Here is a 24,559-nt window from a genome sequence, read left to right on the forward strand (position 1 = left end):
GTTGCTCTGTCAATAGGCTGGCAAGGGTGGTTCTCCTCTGTGTGGCTGTCCTCCTTTCTGGGGCCAAGAGGCCAACTGGGGCATGCTGTGGAGAATAAGAAACACTGAGGGAAAGCAGAAACACTCAAGGCCTCTTAACATTTAGGCTTCATGTCACTTCTGCCCACGTACCATTGGCCAAAGCACACCCCATGGCCAAGTCCAAAGTCGAGGGATGGGGAAACAGACTTTGCTTATGATGAAGACATGTGAGTGCAGATTGGAGTGAGACCAACAATTCATTCTACCACATAGATAATTCCGATTTTTTACTGTCATGAACTACTTTAAACCTCCTTAAACATACACTTTTGTTTATTTGTCCAATTTTATCTTCTTGTGATACATTTCTAAAGTCAAACTGCTGTGTCCAAGGGTATATGCATTTCAAATATTGGTGCATATTGTCTAACAGTATTCCAAAAGGATTGTATACTCCTAATAATAGTGTAAGAGCGTGCTGGTTTCCTCACACTTTGCCACTACTAGGTTTTGGTAATTAAAAAAATTTTTTTCCCCAAAAGAAGAAACGTATCTTAATTTTATTACATGTCTTTGATTCTTAGTGGGGTTAGAAATATCTTTTATGTTTGTTGGCCTTCTATACATTCCCCCCCCGCCCCCCATGGACTAGGAATAGGAGAAAGCCAGGACATCAAAGAAAATTCAGGAGCTGTTTTCAGAGACAGAGAGAGAGAAAAGGTTTAGTTGTCCAGTCCGAGGTGGTCAGGAAGCATCTCAAAGAAGAAGGAATACCTGAGAGGAGTCAGGAAAGCTGAATAGCAGGCGTCTGGTGGGATGGCCAGAGGGAGAGGAGGAGGGGCAAGCAGCGCCAAGGAAGGACCCTCCCAGCACCAGTGCAAAGGCACCAAGGTGAGACACTCCTGCATCTTCAGGAGGGCCTGCCTAGGGCTCAGAGCAGCTGGAACACAGAGCAAGTGTCTCTGGGGAGATGGGACAGGGGACAGGAGAGAGCAACCGAGGCCAGTAGTGAAGGGCACTGAGTGCCAGCCTAAGTTGCTGGGGACGCCAGTGGGTAGTGGGGAGAGGGCAGTTGAAGCTGAGGAATGATTTTCTACATTTTTAAAATGACCTCTTCATGCCTTTACCTAATCTCACTTTTTTTCAAATCAGATTTTCACAAAACAAGATCAAGTCCCAGCTCCCTTCTCTTAACCTAACGCTTGTGGAATACTGTGCGCTGTCACCACACCACCATCCCCTTTACTGAGGCGGAATGCAATTAGCTAAGTTGGCAAGAAGACCAAGCATTGAAGGGGTTAGTGTCCTTCACTTGACTGGGAAAGCCAAGGCTGTGAGACAGCTACGCAAGGTCAGAACCTGGAGCCGATCTTTTGTGAAGGTGACATTCCTGCCCCCAACAATGCTGAGTCAGAAGGAAGAGGCCTACTGCAAAACCACTGCTATTTTTTTTTTTTAACAGTACAGAGGTCCTTTATTTTTTTACACTTATCCTGCCATGAATCCATAGGGAAAGGGTTCCAGCAGCTCAGGCTCCTTTCCATTAGTTCCCACAGAGTGTGCTTCTCTGGGTGGGGCAGGCTGGTGCTTCAGCTGAACCAGGTATCTTTTTCTTTGGCTTCTTTTTTTCATCATTTTCCTTCATGCATTTCAAGAAGTTTTCTCAGCCCTTAGAGTGCTTCATATGCACATGAATTCTCCCAAGAATCTTGCCCTGAATTTTTTTACAACAATGCCAACCGCATGCTGGTGAACTATAGACCCTGCCAGGTGAGCCATGGGAACACGTGTGCGGCATTCCTTTTTGAACAGTGCCCATTCCCTTGCTGTCTGCAATATCACCTTTCTTGTAGGTTCGCATGTATGTGGCCGAAGGAGCAGCTCCATGTTTTCTAATAGGCCTACAGCGGGGCCTCTCCTCTTCCCCTTGTGTTGGTCATTTTGGCAAATTACTGGAAGATGGCAGTTCCAGCCAAAAGGTCACTGTCAATTTTTTGATGGCAAGAGAAAATACCTCTATAACCAATGCCATGGATATCGAAATGGTTTCTAGTTAAGGGCATTTTTATTTAAATGTATACGTATCTAAAATCACAATCCCATTTGGCAGGTTCTGGGCAGAGAAAGGAAAATCCTAAATCCTTCTAGTGTGGCTAGAGGTGCTTTGCACTCGGGAAAGAATGTCAAGAGACCCTGCCTACCCATCCCTTTGCCTCTTCCGTATCGCTTGACAGGGAACCTGAGAGTCAGGGACACTGGAATGATTGGGCGGGAGGCCGGATAATAATTCCAACAACGAAAATAATAGCATATACTGGTATCGCTCTTTTCAGGAGCCTGGTATTGCTCTAAGCCCTTTACCTATATGCTAACTCATTTAAGCCTTGCAACAACCATATGAACTAGGGATTATTATGATTCCTCATTTATAGCTGAGAAAATTGAGACAGGAAGGGTATGCTTGCCCAAAGACCCACAACGAGTAAATGGGGAGGGTCAGGATTCAAACTCAGGTGACCTGACCCAGAGCCAGTGCTTTGATTACTTTTCTAGGACTTCACCAAATGCACAGAATATCCCAAAGTGGATTCGAAGGAATATTGAGCCTGCAGGAACCTGAATGATGACATTACACAGAAAAGGAAACTTTGGGTTGAGGTTAATAAGTCTCTTTACGTCAGCACTTCTTATGGCCTATAATATGCCAATCAAAATGGTAGGTTTTAAAGAAGCAAATTAACCAGCAGCACTTCCCAAACATATTTGACCCTTTAAAATTTTGTTTCAGGAAAGATTTTAAAGAATTTGTATTCCATAGACCACGTGCTGTTCAACACTAGTAGAGAGGGCTTTTGATTCAGACATACGGGCACAATGGAACTGGCTTGCATCAGCTCGTGAGAGCCAATGGTTAAATGCTCAGAGATTGTGAAAGCCAGTTGTTAAATCAGCCATCATTAAATGTTAAATTACATAACCTTACAATCAAATAAATCACATTACAAAGGTAACGGATACTCAAAATTTACCACATCTTAGTTATTTTACTACATGTCACTATAATCTACACTCTTAAGGTTATCTATGTCTCTATTGTCTATTTGTGTCATTGTGCTTCTATGGGAAATATTTGTGTGCTCTTGAACATCTCCCAACTCCATGTTCGGTGATGTCATGTTAGGAACTTGAAATCAGCCATGGTAAGGGTATTTAACCACTAAAATTGGCAAAGACTCCGAATCAAGGTTCTTTTGAATGGAGGTTTGTTTTTGGAGATCTGGATGTTAAACATTTACCAGCACACCATCGCAGACACATATGCTTAAAATACTGATGTCACTATAAGTGTGATTTTGGGAAAATGACTGTTTTCAAACTTTGGTCTATTGTTTAAAATTGTTGTGAGTGTTATATAAACTAGACTGGGTTAAAGCAGTGGTTCCTATAGATTCCTGAATGCTCCTCAAGACCTGTAGCATGAGAATCTCCCTGAATGGTGCCGAGATCTGTGCTTTAAACAAAGCTCCCCAGGACATGTAGGTCTGCATTTGGGAACAAGTGGTTAAAGCCACCAGGAGAAAAGAATAGATTTCCGGACTAACAAACTATGAAGAGTTATATTTCTCTTCTGACGTCCGTATAAGCAGGAAGTACAAAATGAAGACTTTTCTTTCCCAAGTGTGACTTGTTACAGGGCTGAGGCAGAGAAAGGGTCCCCTCCCCCACCAGAGCGATTTTGTGTCTCTAATCCTCTGTAGATAACTAGGCCAGCAGCAGCCCATTTCTCTAGGCCATCCAAAGGATGTGGAAACCAGTTATGAAATTGCACTTCATAATCCTCTTTACTCACGAGCTTTACCTGTCTTGCATCCAAATCTTGGCAGCAAGGCGCAGACACCAGTCCCACTGCAGGCTGTGCTAATCCCCTTGCCCATCATTCATACCTGAACAAGGCCAACAGCAAAAGCTGATATATTGCACCAGATCCCAGAGCCACACACGCCAGACCCTACTCCACCTCTCTTCCCTTCCTCAACTATCAGAGTCAGATGGGCACTAGTTTTGATTCAATTTAAAATGTTTTATTTTTAATTGCCTAGGCTAAATGTATATGTATAGGTTGGACAATTACGTTTGTGAACTTGTTGCAACAATGTTGCTAATATTTTTTTATATCAGAGGGATTATTCATTATGAATTTGTACCAACTGGACAGTTAACCAAGTTTACTATTTGTAAGTACTGAAAAGGCTGTGTGAAAAAGTTAGACAACCTGAACTCTTTGCCAACAATTCATGGCTCTTGCATCACATCAATGCACCAGCTCACACGGCACTGTTGGTGAGGGAGTTTTTATCCAGTAAACAAATAACTATATTGGAACACCCTCTCTACTCCCCTGATCTGGCCCCCAGTGACTTCTTTCTTTACCTGAAGATAAAGGAAATATTGAAAGGAAGACATTTTGATGATATTCAGGACATCAAGGGTAATACGACAACAGCTCTGATGGCCATTCCAGAAAGAGTTCCAAAATTGCTTTGAAGGGTGGACTAGGCGCTGGAGTTCGTGCATAGCTTCCCAAGGGGAGTACTTTCAAGGTGACCAGAGTGATATTCAGCAATAAGGTAGGTAGCTCTTTTTCTAGGATGAGTTCACGAACTTAATTGTCTGACCTCGTACACATATAGTTATAAAATCAGAGTACGAGATAATGATGATGATGATAATAATTGCCCTTCTAAAAAAAAAACAAAACAGTCCTCTTAACCTAACTCCTCCCCAGAAATCAACCTGTTTTGTTAAACAATTTAAGTTTTCTCATGGTTACTTTTACATCCCTAAATAATATTTATATGTTTACTTTCTATTGAGACTAGATTGTGTTTCAAGTTCTCATTTGGTAAGAAACAAAATTTTAGAATTCCTACTTTCTTCTCTGCTTTTCTGCGCCCACCTTTTCCCCCTCCCAGCTAATGTCTGCTGTCTTTCCACATTATTAAGGCTAAATAGGCTTCTGTGAGATGCAATTTGCCCAACCATGCCTATTTTGTGATTAAGTGGCTACTGTGATCTTCCTGGCTCAGCATATTCAAGATTGTCATCAGATGTTGGTCACATAAAATGGCAGGAAACAGGGAACATAATTTTGAATCCCTCAGCTACCCTTTTGTCTGTTTAAGGAAAAAATAGGTTTCTTTCTTTTTATCACAGGAGTTGTCTCATTAAACCAAACACCGTAGAACAGCATGAGGATGGGGCAGAGGAAGGTGTAAGGGGAAGAAATCCTATTAGGGTTCCCAGCAGGAGGGTCACTGGAGACACACACTAATGAAAGAAAGACCTGGGGCTCCATTCACGTTCTTGTGGTCTCAGCTCCAAGGGGGGGGGGGGGGAATACTGTTTGCTTTCAGAAAACATTCCAAAGGCACTCAAACCACACAGAAAGGTTCTGCTCTTTCAAAAAGCTTCAAGACGGAGATGAGGATTAAAAACATCACTTAAAAAAAGTCCTTATCATAATTATAAAACTATTATCTATAAGGTTTTAAAAAGCTATTTGATCAAGATTTCTCATTAGCTAAAATATTCCTAATTATTAGTTTATGTAATTATATGACAGAGATTTTTGAAATCACGTATAATTTTGTCCTTAGTCCCTTATTAATTCATACAAAAGAAAATATTAAAACATTTTACAAATAATGTTTTAAAAAAAGTTTAGTATATCTGTGTAAGCAATTTTTACACTTACCAAAAAAGCAGAATTTCCCTTTACAAATTCTAACATATGCCAGATTATCTACTTTTTGAAAAGGATCAGCATATAAGACAATTAAAAACTATTTACATGTGTATATCTTGACTAAATGACCCATCCATATGCAAACCCAGGGTTTTTCTGTGGGGTCAGAACCATTTGATGGTCTTAGGCTCTGAAATTTTAAAACATCACAGTGGATGAGAAAAAAAGAAAAATTTAAACATATAAAATGATACACAAGAGGTTTCCTAATTCAGAATGGCAAAATAATTCATTGATAATGAAACAAGTACTTAAAGAGGAGAAACTGCCATAGTATCATTGGTTAATTACAGCAAACCACCAGTCTAGATTATTGGTCAACAGATGCTGCATTCATTTTTTTCATTCAACAGATTTGGGTTAAGCTCCTACTATGTGCCAGTGCACAATACAGCATTTAATAAAGCGAACAAAAATCTCTACACTCCTGGAGCTCACATTCTCTTGAAGAGAATAAGAAAATAAAAAAGATAAACTGGTAAAATACAGATATTAGATGTCATAAGTGTTATGAGAAAAATAAAGAAGGAAAGGGGGTTAAAGGGGTGAGTGTGGGTATTGCAACTTCCAATTGGCCAGAGAAATCTGAGAAACTGACTTTTGAGCCCAGACCTGAAGGAGATAAGGGAATGAATTAGGTGACCATGGGGGGGGGGAGCGCTTTTTAAGCAGCAGAATAGCCTGAGACAGAAGTGTGCCTGGCAAGTGTGAGGAAGGAGAGGAAGGCGAGTGTGACTGGGACCAGGAAGGAAAATGGTTTCAGAGAAGCAATGGGGCGTGAGGTTGTGTAGGGCTTTGCAGGCAAGTGTAAGGACTTGCTTTTATTCTGAGTGAGATGAGAAGGGGGTGTTTGAGTGAAGGGATAACCATCTGATTTATGTCTTGAGGATTATTTCGACTGATGTATTGAGAACAGATGGGGGTAGTGTAGAGTGGTCATAGCAGAAAGACCAGTTAGAAAGGTTTTATTTTAATTTTTTTATAAAGCACTTCATTGTATTTCATCACCTTGAAAAGGACATAGAATGGATGTTATACCATTTGCAAATGACAAAATTAAAGAGGTTAATTCACCCACTATCACTTGTGTGGTAACTGCCTTCCAATTCTGAGTACATTTATTCAACCAACATTTATGGGCAGTATGAACAGGTCCTATGCTCTGGGAATACAATCCTGGAAAAACAGACACGTCCTTGCCTCCATGGAGCTCACCTTCTAGTGAGGAAGACCGATGTCAAACAAGTAATCATGCTGACAAAGGCAATACCGGTGCTAAGAAAAGAACTAAGAGGAGGTGCATGTCCCTGTGAGTGCCTGATAGAGAGGGATCTATAGGACATAAAACGGAGGGTTTTCCTGAAGATGTGGCTGCTGAGCTGAGACTGAGGGACCACCAGAAAGGGCCCTGACAAGGACCCTCAACTATTGTGACAGCACCACAAGGGTGTGGGGAGGAATGATAGGTCAGATGAATGTTTTTCATGGAAATTCCTTTAGCACTAATCCTATTCTGCCTTTTTAACCTTGCCTTATTCTCCTATTTCTCTGGAACATTCTTATTTAGAGATCAGGCAAGATAGATTATATTCCAAGCACCTGAGCCTATGCTTGAAAATAGGGACAGGAAAGAGTGCATAACAATCCATCTTGGCCACCCTTTCATGCAGTCAGGAAGCCCTCTCCAGTCCCAGGGGAGGGTCTGATAATAATCTAGACCAGTGGTTTTCATACTTTTTGGTTTCAGAACCCCTTTACATTCTTAAAAATTAGTAAGGACCCCAAAGAGTTTATATGGATTACATCTATTGATGTCTTATCGTATTAAAAATTAAAGCTAAGAAAACTTTATAATATTTAATTCACGGAAAAAGTACTACACACCTCATTGCTGAATATCACTATGGTCACTTTCGAAGTACTCTCCTCAGGAGGCTAAGTACTGACTACCAGTAGTAGTTTCTTAAAGGTCAGTTGCAATGTGGAATCTAACATTTATCAGTGAAACTTTATCATTTCATTAGAATCCAGTGGTTTACTTTGCCTTTTGCATGGATATTTGTAACATTATGCATTTTGGGTGGGAAGGATATTAGTTTACGGAGTCAGGCAGGTCTTCAAAATGTTGACTCATTTCATTAACCAGTATCAAAAATCAGTTATTACCACCAACCAGGTTCAGGACACGCTACCCCAAAATATGGCAACTTGCCATATTGAATATTTCAAGTTGAAAAAAATGTGAGAAATGGCATGTGAAGGAAGGACTTTTTATTGTTAGCTCCGCTTGTGACCTGGTTGCTTCTCAGTAAACAGTGAACACAGTGTTCAACAGCCACCATTAGAACAAACATATATTTGATCTGTTCTTATGATTTCTTCCATCTTCAGGAAGGACTTTCTGACCTTCCCCTGAAGCAGGTCATAAAACCCTCACGTGGGAGGGGCCCTCCCTGTACCAGGAGGAAAGGAGTGTCTCTGAACAGGAAGGGACAGAGAGGAATCTGAACAAACAGGTCTTGGCTAAGTTTGCCAGTTTACTACGCTCAGCTCACCTTTATCACATCTTCCCAGCACTTTCCACTCTACAGCAAACCTAGCATAAAAGCCCTCAGGTTCAACTGTTTCTTCAAGTTTTCATTTATTTCCCTATGAAGACTCCTGTGTCATGCAAACCTTGTATTAAATAAATCTGTATGCTTTTCTCTTGTTAACCTGTCTTTTGTTACAGGGGCTCCAATTAAGCACTTAAAAGAACAAAGGAAAAAGATATTTTTACTTTCTTTCATCACTAATCTCAGTCTATTTTTATGAATTGAGATGCCCTCAAGCTCACAGTGGTGGATACTGTCTTAGAAAATTCTAACTTTAGTTTGAAAACTTAAATTTTATCATTAGCAACAAATTCTAGCAGTTGTATTTGAAGTAATAAGCTCACCCTTTTCTTTTGAGGACAATGTCTGCCATAGTTTGTCATTCTTTTTTTGTTTTTAAGATTTTTATTGGGGAATTGGGGGATGGGAACAGCGCTGGGGAGTTGGGGGAAGGAGAACAGACAAGTTGCTGTCATTTTGTTCTTCAGTCTAGTTGTGGAGGACGTTGCTTCACTGGCCCAAGTTGGCACCATCATTGCGCTCTTCCTAGGCGAGGCAGATCAGTCGCCGGCTTCTGGACGGCCGCTCACTGCAGCTGCTGGCCGCTCACGCTGGCTGCTGGCTACACACGGTAGCCCATGGCAACCCACTGCAGCAGGGGCTGCAGCCTACGCTGCTGCGGGTGACTCATGACAGCCCAGCTCCAGGTTGAGCTGTTGTTCAGTATCTTAGCTGTAGAGGGCAGTGTCACTGGCCCTCATATGTGGGATCCGAACCGGGGTCCTCTGGCGTCCCAAGCGAGTTCTTAACCAACGCGCCACTCGGGCGGCCCTGTCAGTCATTCTTTTAAGTAAAAATGATGTTCCATAAGTGGCTAGTTTAGCTCACAAATCAATCCTACAAATGCTTTCGTGCAGAGAAATATTGTATTTCAGCATGCAGCAAAAGTACTTTATTAGCATATTAGTATCAAAACAGAATTATTAAAGACATGTATCATAGAGCCTCAAGGCATGTTGAAAAGTGCTGATATATAGCAATTTCTCCATGTGTCTCTCTCAATGTTGGCAACTTTAGGTCCAGAGCTCTCTTAAAAACCCAGAGGTTAAGGAGGTTCATGCAAATCATTTTTTTTAGGCTCGGAAGCCCAATAGATAAGTTAGTTTGTATATTGTGGGTAGGGTTGAACCATCTCCAACTTTGAAAAGCTCTATTTGCACATTTCTCTGGTATTTCTCAAGTATATAAATACTGTATTTAAAAAAAAATCAGGATTAAGTCTTGGTCAATTCTTGAAATCTTCATAAATGGAGAACTTCCAGTTGCTTAGCTCCATGTTTAAAAAAAAACATAGTCCTTATAATCTGTAAGTTTTATATTATATCTTTTCCGCCATGGCCAGTAATGAATTGCATAAGGAAATAGTCTACTTATAGTATTAGTTATCTCTGATCCAATAAAATTTTATTCACCAAAATGGGCAACGAGGTGGATTTGGCTCCAGGTTGTAGTTTGCCAATCCTACAGTAGACAATGCTATCTCACTCACCTTGACCTTCATTACAGATGGAAACTCCACGACAGTACTGCATACTTGATATATATTTTTTGAGATGTCTGCTAAACAGAAAACAGAAAAATGCGAACACCTGGATGTTTTGGGTATGTGCTATAGCCCAGCAGCTTAAATGATCATTTCTGGCAAGGCTAGCTGGAGATAAGTGGTATTATCGTCCTGTTTTCATGTCTCCTGTTGAATGTTCTTAGCAGTGCTGTTACTATATTTCCTCCACTTGATAGCATCATTGGTGAAACCGGTATGAACTGACCTCAAATTGGTTAACTTCACACAACATATTTTAGATATTCCATTTTAAGAAGTGAGAGGGGTAGAATGCTAAAAGACACAGGTGGATCACATTGGTTAATCTAGATTAAGTGATAAGAAAGCAAATAACTGTAGGATCAGAATTACCTGCTTACCCCTCAAACAGGGGTTATTTAAAAGTTAAATGACATCTCCCTGATTTACTTTCAAGTGTGTTCCTAGCAGTTAGGGCTACTTAATGGACCACTTTGTGCAATGCTGTAAACCCTCAAGAGCTCTGTTTTCTTGGAACATCCCTTCCAAAATGTTTTGCTCAGAAAATACTGCTCTACTCAATAGAGATGACTATTACACTTGAATGAACCCCACACAACATAATAATGTTAGTTTTCACAAAGGAATATAGGAGAAAAATGTATTTTCTTAACAGAAATAAAATCCTTGGGACAGAGTAATTAGCTATCTATAAACGCCCATCTGCCACAGCAGGAAGGGGCATTGTATTTATCATTGTCAAGGGCTATGAAGTACTTATTTTTCACAGCAGTTCAACGGCTGAAATTCCAATCAAAGAGCTCATATTTGGACTCTCATATTCTCATAAAATGTTCAGGTACATAAATTAGAATGTTCCAGCCTGGGAAGGCAAACTGAAAGAACAGATCCATTAACTATGGTTGAGCTAGTTATAAACAGGAGAAGAAAATCATAAGAGCCACTGGATAAAAAAATCCCATGAAAATCGAGAGAGTTTTGAAGAGAATTTTTGAGAAGTACTTTTTAAAATAGCACATATTTATGTTATTCACTTACAAGATAGAAAACAAAAAAGTTAGATGGTTCTTGGTTACTTTAAAAATCCATGAAATCTTATGGGCTTCTTTTGTTTATGGCCCCATCTTACTCGTTTGTACATGAAGCCATCCCAGGAAAAATTTCAAGTACTTTGAGCTGTATTATCAGCACATTTCCAGTAATGGTCTGAATTCAAATCCATGATGAAAACAAGCTGGCTGATTTAACATAATGAAAACAGAAATCATGCTTATGAAGATAAACTCGGAGACTATGGTCTAGAGCACCATCATTAGAAGGGGTTAATCCTCTCATTGCTAGTCCAGTTCTCTCATAAAGACCAAAACACAATTTATTTTTGACACAATTTTTGCTACATTAAATATTAATTTCTGCTGTAATCTTCTCACTCATTCATGTTCTAGGTTAGTATTTGATGAGGTTGACAATTCTCAAACTGATCTAATGTAAATGTCAAATATTCTTTTGGGAGGGGTGGATCCTTGACTGTATGATGATGATGACACGATCACCCAGCCCTGATTGTTTTCTATGTGCCAACTACTGAGTCAAGTAGCTAAAATGTATTCACTCATGAATTGGCACATTCCTGGAGGGAGAGCGAGGTTAAGGAATGTGACTAATATCAGGCTCATACAGCAAGAGCTGGCGCCAAGGCTTCAACCTAGACACTGACTCCAGACTCATGCTTCTCACTACTAGGCTCTGGTGCCTTGTGTGAGTTTTGTTTTGAAAAAGAACCAGTGGTTGAACTGAAAAGAAGCATGTGACCCACTTTTCTTCTTAAAAATTATTCCTTTAAGATTTGTTTTATCAACATCAAAACAACAGCAGCAGCAACCAAACAACCTACAAACAATCCAATTAGAAAATGGGTAGAAGACCGGAACAGGCATTTCTCCAAAGACGACATACAGATGGCCAATAGACGTATGAAAAGATACTCAACATCAGTAATCGTCACTAAATGCAAATCAAAACCACAATAAGATACCACTTCACACCTGTCAGAATGGCTATTATCAAAAAGTCAACAAATGACAAGTGTTGGTGAGGATGTGGAGAAAAGGGAACACTCTTGCACTGTTGGTGGGATTATAAACTGGCGCAGCCACTATGGAAAACAGTATGGACGTTCCTCAAAAAATTAAAAATAGAACTACCATAGGACCTAGAATTCCACTTCTGGGTATTTATCAAGAGAAAATGAAAACACTAATTTGAAAAGATGTATTTACCCCTATGTTCACTGCAGCATTATTTACAATACTGAAGATATGTGTCCATCTGATAAACAGAGAAATAAGATGTGGTATATATACACAACGGAATATTACCCAGAAATTAAACAAAGAAACCCCAAAATCTTACCATTTGTGACAACATGGATGGACCTAGAGAGTGTTGTGCTAAATGAAGTAAGTCAGATAAAGACAAACACCATATGATTTCACTTATATGTGTAATCTAAAAAAACAAAAGGAACAAACAAAACACAGACTCATAGATACAGAGAACTGATGGTTGCCAGAGGGAAGGGAGGTTGGGGAGCTGGGTGAAGAAGGGGAATAAGAGGTACAAACTTCCAGTTATAAAAAAAATAAGCCACAGGAAGGTAGCATACAGCACAGGGAATATAGTCAACAATATCCTAATAATATTTTATGGTGACAAGTGGCTACTAGACTTGTGGTGATCATATCGTAAGGTATATAAATGTCGAATCACTATGTTGTACACCTGAAACTAATGTAATATTTTAATTAAAAAATTAAAAAAAATACTTGTTTTAAGTGCTTCTGATTTTATAAAAGGCCTTAATATTTTAAATCGTTATTTTATAATGAGAATGGTTGTTGTATACATTTTATTAAATGTTTTCTATTCTACATTTCAAACTGAGTCAATAATTGTAAATGACACAACTGTATAGTGATATAAGTATATTAACAGTTACATGTTTAACTTTGCACATAAATCTAGTTTGAAAAAGGTATTATATTAGTAAATAAGTACATATTTATTTCAATCTTTAAAAACTTTTATGAAGCCTAAGATAAATATATTGAAATTACACTTCCTGGGCAACACTAGAAAACTAAATGGTTAAAGAATAATTGTGAAGAGGGAGGAAGCTACAAAAGCTAGGTAACTACAGGATAATCAACTAAGCTGTCTTCAAATGTGAACTATGTGATACTCTTTTTCATATTTTAGTCCCTTACACTAGGGTCTTTATTATATGTCGCAATATTCTAACAAATAACACAATTAAAAACTACTACTCCTCAGAGGGGAAATCTGCAATAAAATGTGTAACGCCTTTTGTATAGTTACTAGCTTAATAAAACATTATCGAAACAACTAATCAATTACTAGTGTTTAAAATTTATAGTAGGAAACTTACCAAAACCAAAAGGCTATTTCTGTTTTAAATTTAGGCCAATTGAAATAATTTTCAATATCGCTAAACTCAGTGCAGGGGCTACATTTGGTTAAATCTCACTGACCAGGCTTCTAAGAATGTGCTTATGTAGGTGGACACTAGGATCCGTGGATTCCACTCCTTAGCTGCGTGACATCGGATTCCTATCACGATTCTATTGAGGAGACTCATTAGGAAAGGATCATCATCTGAGCTCCCATTTAAGCCCCTACCCCTACCCCCTACCCATCCCAACTCCACAATAAAAACTGTTAGTTGTGCTGCTGTTGCTTTTTCACTGGAGACCGTAAGTTTGAGTTGAATTATTCAATGTGAGGGTCACAATGAGAGAACGTGGATCTTTCTTATTCTTGTGGACTGTGATCTTTCCTTTCAAGGCTTCACCTATAAAAGAAAGGCAAAAAAAAACGTGTTTAAGAATTCAAGGAAAACAGTCTAACAGAAAAGTAAATACTGTATACCTAGTACCTCTCTTTTTTGTTGTGAGATGTTTCACTAATTTAAAAAAATTTTTAACTGTCAAATCCTTGCAAAAGAATAAGCAGTGGTCATGCAGGGTTGAGGAGTTTTATTGGACCCTGAATATGAGTTCCTAGGCATACATAAAAATACAAGACATGGTTCCTGCCCTCCCAGAGTTCACATGGGGTCAAGGGTGAACAGAAATAGCTACAACAGGTATATGTGTAAAGTGTGCTGAAGTTGAGGATTAGGAATGGTTGCAAGGCAATACAAGGCAACGTTTTACAAGAATTAAGGAATGAATTATCTGAGGACTAAAATCACGGTTAACTTAAGGAGTGCACATGGAATGGAATTTAAGGGGAAAAAACATGTTATAGACAGTCTTTAAGGAATGACATTTTTAGAAACTGAAAATTACAGTTGAGGATACTTAAATTTATATTTTATAGAGGCACATGAAAAGCTGTTGGCCTTGAAGGTATTAACACTGTAACTGAAAACCAGAATTTACACAAGTGAAACAATGAACACAAAAAATATTACATATTCTTTTAAAGGCAAAAACTGATTCCCTAAAAACTTGTATGCTCCAAATTTTATTTTACTCCAAAACGGAATTATATCTATGCACTTTTCTGAATGCAAATACTTCTAAGTTTTTTAAAAAATTTATTTACCAAGAGTCATTTAAAAATAATAAAAGAGGGGCCGGCCAAGTGACTCAGTTGGTTAAGAGCGCGAGCTCTGAGCAACAGGGTCGCTGGTTCGATTCCCACATGGGCCAGTGAGCTGCTGCACCTGAGCTGAGCTGCTGCTGAGCTGCCAATGGGCGGCAGGATGGCTCAGCTGGTGAGAGCATGTGCTCCTAACAAGGTTCCGGTTCGACTCCGGCATGAGATGGTGGGCTAAGCCCACCCGCAACTAAGATTGAACACGGCACCTTGAGCTTTGCACTGCGAACCGCTGATGGGAGGCCAGATGGTGACTGGACTTGGAGTCAATGGAATTGTGATAGATATCTATGATATCGGGGGAGGAGCAGTTGATTGGGGGAGGGGGCGGTCACTTTGTGAGGGGAAAAGTATAGCTGTTGCATTGTTTTGTATACCTAAAACTAAAAAAAAAACCAAAAAAAAGACTCCATGTGTCTGTCTCTCACCTCGATCAAAGTTTCTTTTATTCCAGGAAAAAAGAAAAAAAAACAATAAAAACAACTTTGTCATTTAGATAAACAACCACCAGAATTTGAGTGTTTTGATTTGCATTTCAGTGGTTATCAGTGGTGATGGGTATTATTTTGAATGTTTAACCATCTTAAAAAAAATCTTTTGTACCATTTACCTTAGATTTTCTCGTTTGATGTAGTGCTGCAAATATTTCTTTCTGGTGTGTGTACCTTAATGGTTGCGGCTCTTTAAGTTGACTTAAAGTGTTTAAAAAATGTTAAGTTTTTTATATAAACATTCTATTCAATCCTTAATGTAAGGGTTACAATAGGAAGGTTCCATGGTGCTTCTAAAGCAGGCTATCAAATTCTTAATTTCAGGTATCAAGGATATGCAAACAAGAGCTCTATATAGCCCAAGTCAAGATGAACTAGTAATGGATACTTTTGTTAAATTTTCATATGAAAAAATATTTAACCATTAATATTAAACAAACATCTCAATTAAAAAGTCATAACATTGCCTATAAGCTTGTATTATAATTTTCATGTCTTAAAATGGAATATAAGTAAAATAACTATTTCTTTAATAACCTTAATTCCAAAATGAGAGTGCAAACAGCACCTATTTAAGTTAATTAAATAACACAAAGGGTCACAGTGATAAATACATAATTCACACTGCTGAACTCCCTTCAATTGTTCAAGCCTGACTAAAGTGCCAAGGCAGTGGCTATAATACCAGAATAGATCGAAGTAATTAATCAGTGTCAAATAGATATAAAATGACTAATGTTGTTAAATGTGTATACTGTGGTGAAAGCTGCGAAGGACATTCTCTATGGAGCTGAGCTGTATTGCCTCGTTTTAATCATCAGCAGATGGCTATTAGTACACCACAAAGCAGTGTTACAGTTCAATCAAGAGTAAAATTCATTTCAATTCTGTTTTAGTGGTTTTTTAAAATTAATTTCTTCCAGAGCAATGAAATTTCATTTCCCCAGAAGGGGGTAAAATAATTAAAAAAAAATCATTATCATTATTAAAGCTCAGAATTTTAAAAAAAGGAAAAAAAAGAAAAGAAATGGATTCTTCATATAAAAGCTTACTGGGTATATATAGGGAAGGAGAAATAAGTAGCTTGGTTTTAATCATATTTTCAAAGCCAAGTCACATAAAAATAATCTGGATTTTTAAAGCAAACATTGCCATATAAGTTTGTACAATTATACATTATTTTTAGAGGAAAAAGAAAAAATACACCCTGATTTTAAAATTAAAGCAAGTGTTGTCTAACACCTTTAAAAGTATTCATTCCACAATGCTGGAAGTGCTCAAATGTTTAGAACAGTTCTTTTGGAACTATTTCTAGAACTACATTGTGAATAAAATAACAAACAAAACAAAACAAAAACAAACTAGGCTCATTTTAAGTTCCATTTTGCTTTCCGCCAAATGTAGAAATCTTATTCTGAGGAATGCCTTATTCACACTGTCTTTTCCTGCTTTCTAAATATCTAGTCTACTCCCCAAGGGTAGATTTACCATTACCAAAAAAAAAATAAAAAAAGATTAACCATCACTGATGACTCTCTCTCTCCACACAATCTAGACAGAATAACTGCATAGGTATGTTTATAATATTTCACTTATTAAAAAAATCCTGTCATATTACTTTCTGGACACTAAAACATGCTTGACATACACAGCAAATTGTTCTGATTAGACTCTTGGCTTTATTTAATTTTATCTAAAAATGCTATATATAGTATATTGAGCCAAAACTCAGTTTTAGTTTAACTAAACCCAACTATAAAGAACTCTGTTCAGCATGCCAAAATAAATTTGAACACCAACCTGCTCAAGTATACTAGTATGATGAAATTTCTGAGAAAATCAAAGTTGACAAAATGGGCCAACCAAGTAAAACAGTTAGATGAATGCCTTTGGCATGGTGTCACTCAAGGTGATAAGAAGAAATTATATTTCAAGGACAATGCATATTACTCTACTTATTTGTTTGTTCAGCAGAATATTTACAATATGGCAAATACTATTTTTGTATCTGCCAGACCAAAAACGAGTGAGGGTTCTATTGAAACCCTTTATCACACTATGCTGGGATATTACAACACAAAACTATGTATGAATTGATCTGGGAGAACAAAGAAGGGAGCAATTAACAGGACAATGAGGAAAGAGTTACAGAAATAAGCTGGGTCATAAAGGTAAAACTGGAATTAATCAAGTGAAAGAGGTCAAAACAGTAAGAACTTCTTAGACAAAGGCAAGGAGGAAGACAAGACAGGAAAGTTAGCTAAAAAATGAGTTGAAGCATATGGTGGACTTGTGTGGGTGGCATTACAAATGAAAGAAAATGATCAGATTGTAAAGGGCCATTTTAAGGAATATGAATTTTATCCTGGACATTATGACTGTCCAGTGAAGGGTTCTATTTTTTAAATTAACTCTATTAACACATAATTTACATACAACAAAATGTACACATTTTACCTGAGTTCAATGAGCTTTATCAATATCTCACACTCATAAACTTTTGCCTACCTCAAGTCTCAGAGATTATCTGTTATTTTATAGAAGTTTTATTTTATCTTTTAGAAGTTTTAAGCTTTTAAATTTAGGTCTATGACCCCTGTAGAGTTGGTTTGTGTATATGGTGTTAAGGAAGAATTGAGATTCATTGTTTTCCTGTACATATATTTAGTTGTTTTAGCAACGTTTCTTGAAGACTATCCTTTTCCCAACGAATCACATTGGCCCTCGGAAAAATTCAACCATACAAAAGTAGGTCTATTTCTGGTGTTTATTGTCTATTTGTTCTGTTAATCTATATGTCTGTCTATAGTATATACTGATACTACATTGGGTTAATGTAACTTTTTAATAAGTTTAGAAATCATACAGGATTCCAATATGGTTCTTTCTCATAACTGTTTGGCTACTCTATGTCTTTTGTATTTGCATATAAATTCTAGAGTCAGCCTACCTATTTCTGCCTTGCTAAATTCACTTACTAGTTCTGCAGGGGTTTATTTTGTACATTCTTTAGTTTTTAATATACACAATCATGTTATCTGTAAATAATGACAGTTTTCTTTCTTTCCAATGGCTTTTAATTTTTTGTTCCTTATTGCACTGGCTAAGACTTCCAACATAAGAGAACAGGAGTGGTGAGAATGGACATCCCTGCCTTGTCCGAAACTCAGGGGGAAAGCATTTAGTCTTTCTCCACACAGTACGATGTTTGCTGGTGACTTCAGATGGATCAGGTTGAGGAATTCTCTTTTATTTCTAGTTTGCTGTGATTATCATGAATGAATATTGGATTTTGTCAAAAGCTTTTTTTGTATCCACTGATGTAATCCCATGGTTTTTCTTTAGGCTGTTAGAATGTGGGTTACATTAAATGATTTAAAAATATTGAATAAGCCTTGCATTCCTGGAATAAACCCCATGCAAGTCATGGTGTTGTTCTCTTTATAATATTGCTGGATTCAATTTGCTAGTATTTTGTTGAGGATTTATGCATCTATACTCATGAGGGATACTGGTCTGTAGTTTAATTTTCTTATATTCTAATTTTTGGCATCAAGATAATACTGCCCTCATAAAATTAACTCTCTTTGATTTTCTGGAAGAGGCTGTATAGAACTGGTGTTATTTCTTCAAGTGGTTGAGACAATTTGCAATGGAGCAATTTGTGCCTAAAGATCTGTTTTATGGGAGGTTTCTGAGGCTGGCTGCTTGGTTTTGTAAGTAACATTTAATTGGGACACTGTCATGCCTACTCGTTTAACCTACTGTCCCTCAGAGTTTAAGGTGTCTGCGGGTCCCATTGTTGACACTGTTACTCCTGCTACCCCTGTGGGATTATCTAGGGGCTGGAGTGTGAAAGAACAGAAAAAAATTGAAAAGAATGGGGATTTCCCCCACTCTGAGCACTGCGAGAGCCTTTCCCCATTTCTCAAGCTAGAATTAACAGGCTCCTTTGGGAACTCTATCTGTGCTGGTGCCCTCTTCCAGGTTTCAGGCTGTCTGGAGTCCAGGATGGGGGATACTGGAGGAAAACAAATCGTATTTACCACCAATTCAGTTGTACTTCAAATTCTGGTTTTCTTTACCATTGCATCTGGTATTATAGTAAGTCCTCGATTTATGAACATTCGAGTTGGAAACTTTCACAGTACGAATGGACCTCGTATTATGAACACTCATAGATGTAAACAAATCGCGCAAGTACCTCACATGTCTGCCGGACATTGTTGCAGTTGTGCTGATGTGTGCTTACTGTACAGTGAGATAGTGTACAGTAGTACAGTGCTCAATCAGAGCCCAGGATGTGCAGAAGCAAGAGGAAAAGCAGTGGTGATGTGGAGGGGACTGCTAGGAAGCGCAAAGCAATAACCATGGAAACAAAAGTGAAAATAATTGAGAGATTGGACCGAGGCAAAAAGATGGTAGACGTCGCTTGTTCTTATAACATGAATCATTCAACCATTGGCTTTAGACTGTATATTTGGGTCAAAGGTATATAAGACTCACTTTGTCAGACTTATGAACGAATCCGACTTAACAAACGTTCTCCCGGAACAGAACTCTTTTGTAAGTCGGGGGACTTATTGTATTTACTTTTCAGAGATCTCAAAGAGCTGTTCCATGCATTCTGGTTTTAAAGCTACAATTGGTGAGGGAGATATGGAATGTGCTTATATCATCTCACCTGGAACTAAAATTACTGTGTCTTTATACTTAAGTGTGTTTCCTATAGACAGCATTTAGTTAGTTTCTACTTTAATTAGTATATTTCTGCCTTTTAATTGGCACGTTTAGACCTTTCATATATATATTTTTTTAACACTACTTTTTTAGAGCAGTTTTAGGTTTACAGTAAAACTGAGAAGAAGGTACAGAGATTTCCCCTATCTTCTAGCCCCCACATGCACAGCCTCCCCCATTATCAACATCACTTATCAGGACGGTACATTTTACCAAGAATGAACCTACATTGATGACATATCATAATCACTGAAAATCTAGTTTACCTTAGGGTTCACTCTTGGTGTTACATGTGAGGTGTGATCAAACAATAAGGTGAATGTTTAAATAAAAAAAAATTATTAGAATAAAAGACACATTGCCATTGATCCCCCCCTCAAAATACTCTCCCTCATTTCGAAAACTTATCACATTGTTTTGTCACTTTCTGAAACAGCTCTGGAAGTTGTCTTTTGTCTCTTTAGTTGTGCTGTTATGGCTGCCTCCATGTCCTGAATCATTTTGACTATATACCAGAAGCGATGTGTGACACGGAGCACTGTCATGATAGAGGATGACTGACTGCACACTTTAAAACACACCTTCTCCCAACCATAGCTCACACCCAACTGACTACACTAAACAAGTTGAAACTTTTCACACACTGTTACTAAGGTTCGATGCGCTGCTTCCCATATTGAGATCCCTGTCTTTCAGTTGGATGGCACTCAGCACAGGATTCACCATATTTTGTGATCACAATTGAAAGCTCCATGTCACACATGGCTTCTGGTACAGCAATTTCTGTCAAATAAAAACACGATGGCATGTCTTCATCCACCTTATTCACTGGATCTGGAACTGTGAGACTTGTGGCTCTTCCCCAAAGTCAAAATGACCATGAAAGGTTTTTTAATCGATTCAGGGCATCGAGACAGCCATGACAGCACAACTAATAACACTCACAACAGAGGACTTCCAGAATTGCTTTCAGAAAGTCGCAAGAACAACGGGATAAGTGTGTTTGAAGCAAAGGGGAATATTTTGAGGGTGATTAATGGCAATGTGTCTTTTACTGTAATAATTTTAATTTAAACATTCACTGTCTTGATCACACATTGTATTTGTCCATCTGTTTATTATCTTCTTTTGAATTGAATTTTTTTTCATGATTCTATTTTATTTCTACTATTAGCTTATTAGCTGTATTTTGTGGTGGAATTAAAAATATTTTAGCTGTTGCTCTGGGTTTACATTATACATACCTATTTCATCAGTTTACCATTAAATTGCTTCATGTACAGTGTGAGAACTTCACAATATATTTCCAATTTTTTTTATCATTGCCAAACATTTTATGTCTCCATGTTTTGAAACCCACAATACATTACTTTTGCTTTAAATAGTCTATTATCTTTTAATAAGCTAATATATGAGATAAGGGACTTTTTATGCACTCGTACAGTTTTTGCATTTTCCTTCCTTTAGAAGAACTTGCTTTAATATATCATTTTGCTGGTTTGCTAGAGATGAATTCTTTGAGCATTTTTCTTCTTGTAAAGTTTTTATTTAGTCTTCATTTTTGAAATATATTTATTCTAGATATAGAATCTAGGTTGCTTTCTTTTAGCACTTTGAAAATGTCATTTGATTATCATATGGCTTACATAATTTCCGATGAGTATTTTGAAGTTATTCTTTGTTCCTGTCTCTACATTTCCCTTTTCCCTGGTTAATGCTAAAGATTAAAAAAAAATTATCACTATTTAGCAGCAATTTATGATGTGTGTTGGTTTTGTTTTGTTAATCCTACATGGGGTTCACCAAGTTTATTCCATCCGTAGGCTATAGTTTTTATCAAATATAAGAAAATTTTGGCATTATTTCTCAAAATATATTTTCTGCCCCCGCTTCTTCCAATGACTCCTATTATTACATTTAAATTACAGTGTTTCATATTTTCCTACAGGTTACTGTAGATATGTTCATTTAAAAAAAATCTTTTTATCCCCCTGCTCTGTGCTTCATTTTGGATATATTTTAATGCTATATCTTAAAGCTCACTCATCTTTTCTGCTGCTAATTCCATCCAATTATATTTTCACTTCAGATACTGTAATTTCCACCTCTGGAAGTTCTATTTGGACTTTAAATATCTTCTAACATTCTCCTTACTATGTTCATATAAAAGTAGTTGTTTCAACATGCTTGTGTGCTAATCCCATCATTTCTGGGTCTTTTTCTATTGACTGGTATTTTCCTACATTCAGTAGGAAATTGAATTGAATGCTGGCCGTCATGAATTTTATGTTGTTGAGTGTCTGAGTTTTGTTGTTTTCCTTTGTTGCCATTAACGTTACTTACGGTTCAGTTGCGCTTTTTTTGTTGTTGTTTTGTTTCTTTTTTTCCTTTCAAGGATTGTTTTTAAGCTTCATTAGGGAGCATTCAGAGTAGCCTTTACTCAAGGGATAGTTTAGTCCACTAGTGATAGCTCTGGTCTTCCTTGAATCTCTGCTGAATAAGGTCCACATGGACTCCCCACTCGAGCTGGGAAACTTGAATACACAGTGCTCTGTAAACTCTGAGAACTGTTTGGTGCACAGCTGACCCAGCTGCTGTGCCTGATGTCAGGCATTTCATCCTATATATACACATCTTAGTACTCATCTAAAACTCAAGGGGACATTCCATGCAGACTTCTAGAGCTCTTTCTGATGAGCATGTCCTCTTCAGTATTCTTCCCCACAACTTCTGACTTTTCTGTTCACTAGAGCCATCAAAGGCTTAGCAGGGTTTTTTTTTAAAAAGTGATATATTTATTAACTTACATGATCCTTTCTTTATACTTCCATAGCTGAGAATGATCACAGTTTCCTTACTTTGAAATTGCCCTTCAAATCTTTCCTCAGGATGTGCTATTTTAGGGGATTCTACTACTTTATGATGTGTTGGCCTTACTACTTAAATACAGGTACATACACAATGGCAGTGAAGGAGGCAGAATAGAGGCAGTGTCAGTGGGCAACCTTAGAATTATACATCTCCTTCATTGTATTCTGAAAAGTCAAATCAATTACTCTAAAGATTACTAGGTAAATAACAAAATTTCAAAAATTCATGAGACATTAAATAACATTTTGTTGTAATTAGGCAGGAGAATTTTCAAATGCTATCTTAAATCTTTCTCAAGGTTAAAAATGAATTAATATTCCTTTAAAATACTAGCATTAGGACAACAAAATGGTTACAATGTAGAGGAACATAACATTTTCAAGTTTCCAAACATCAACCCAAATACCAGAGCTACAAGAAAACAAAATAAACAAAAAAAAATGAGGATGTGAAAAGATCTCATTTGTGTTTGCCTCATTTCAGTTTTGCCTGTGCTCAAGCTTTTTGGAGGAAGAGAAAATGACACTATCAAGGTTTTATTTCCATAGCATTGCAACCTCAAAGTGAAAAGTAACAACAAGGTGCTGCTTTACTCTAATAGTATTTATTTGTATCTACTAAATTCAACTTATGCATCAACAGTGAAATCAAAATGATATTAGCATTTTATGAAATATTTTAAACATATAGAGAATAATATAATCATGACCTGGGAACCCACTGCTTGGCTTTGTCATATATTAACATTCTCCCACAGTTCCTTCAAATTTTAAAAGAAATATTGGGTTGTCGGAAAAGTCATGACATTTTTCTGTTTTTCGTTGCAAAAATGCGTCATGACTTTTCTGACAACCCAATAGTTTAGATATATGGCACTGAACCTCCTTTGCAGCCTTTCCTGATCCTATTTCTATCTTTTCCCAGAGGCAACCACTACGCTGAATTCAGTGGTTACCATTCTTAAGCGTTGCTTCTTACTTTTGCCGTGTGTGTGTGTGTGTGTGTGTGTGTATAGTTGTTTTACGTTTTTAAACTTCACATAAGCAGTATATTGTAGGACTCAATCTGCATTTTTTTCTGCTCAATGTTATTTGTTAATACACACACACATGATTTATTTTACCTGCTATATTTTAATATATGCAACTACCATATTTATGTATCTTCTGATGATGGATATTAAGGTCACTTCCAACTTTCACTTCTACAAACTATATGGTTGTGAAGGCCCTTATTCACAGGTTGTGGGAGAGGCTGTTTAGAGTGCATACCTAGAAAAAAAACTGTGTGGCTGTAGGGATGGTAAGTCTAGACTTAACTTGATGGTATCAAACTATTCTCTAAAGTTATACCAATTAAGACTACCAGCAAGAGTACAAAAGTTACATTTGTTTACATTATTGACAGCATTTGACACTGTTAGAGTTTATGTATTTTTTTCCCCATAGTGATGGATAAGATGTTGTATCTTAATAGTTTTAATTATCCTTTCCCTGAGTAACTAGTGATTTTGAGTATCTTTCCATTGACGTTTGTTGTATATTCAGCTTTCCTACAGTCAGGAAGCTTTTAGTAAAGGTGGGACAAGATAACTTATATGTAATAAACATTAAAAAAAAATGGTTCCATAATCAAATTCTAACTTTTGAAGCTAAGTATGTAGTGTGTAAGCACTATGGGTGCTCATATCAATGAACCATCAATGAGGTATACAGTAAAGGAATGTAGAAGTGACCAGTCCTTGAACACT

General features: G+C 37.4%; 1 protein-coding gene across 1 annotated transcript in view; it reads right to left on the reverse strand.

The window, feature by feature from the left end:
* Positions 1-12,915: 12,915 nt before the first annotated feature.
* PRMT3 (protein arginine methyltransferase 3) overlaps positions 12,916-24,559 on the reverse strand; it is a 140,131-nt gene continuing 128,487 nt past the window's right edge. Inside the window, exon 15 of the mRNA XM_019651357.1 lies at positions 12,916-13,895. Within this exon, the coding sequence (XP_019506902.1) occupies positions 13,786-13,895 (110 nt within the window). The 3' untranslated portion in view covers positions 12,916-13,785. The remainder of the gene's footprint in view (positions 13,896-24,559) is intronic.

The sequence above is a fragment of the Hipposideros armiger genome, unplaced genomic scaffold (genome assembly GCF_001890085.2).
Source record: "Hipposideros armiger isolate ML-2016 unplaced genomic scaffold, ASM189008v1 scaffold_159, whole genome shotgun sequence".
Classification (NCBI taxonomy): domain Eukaryota; kingdom Metazoa; phylum Chordata; class Mammalia; order Chiroptera; family Hipposideridae; genus Hipposideros; species Hipposideros armiger.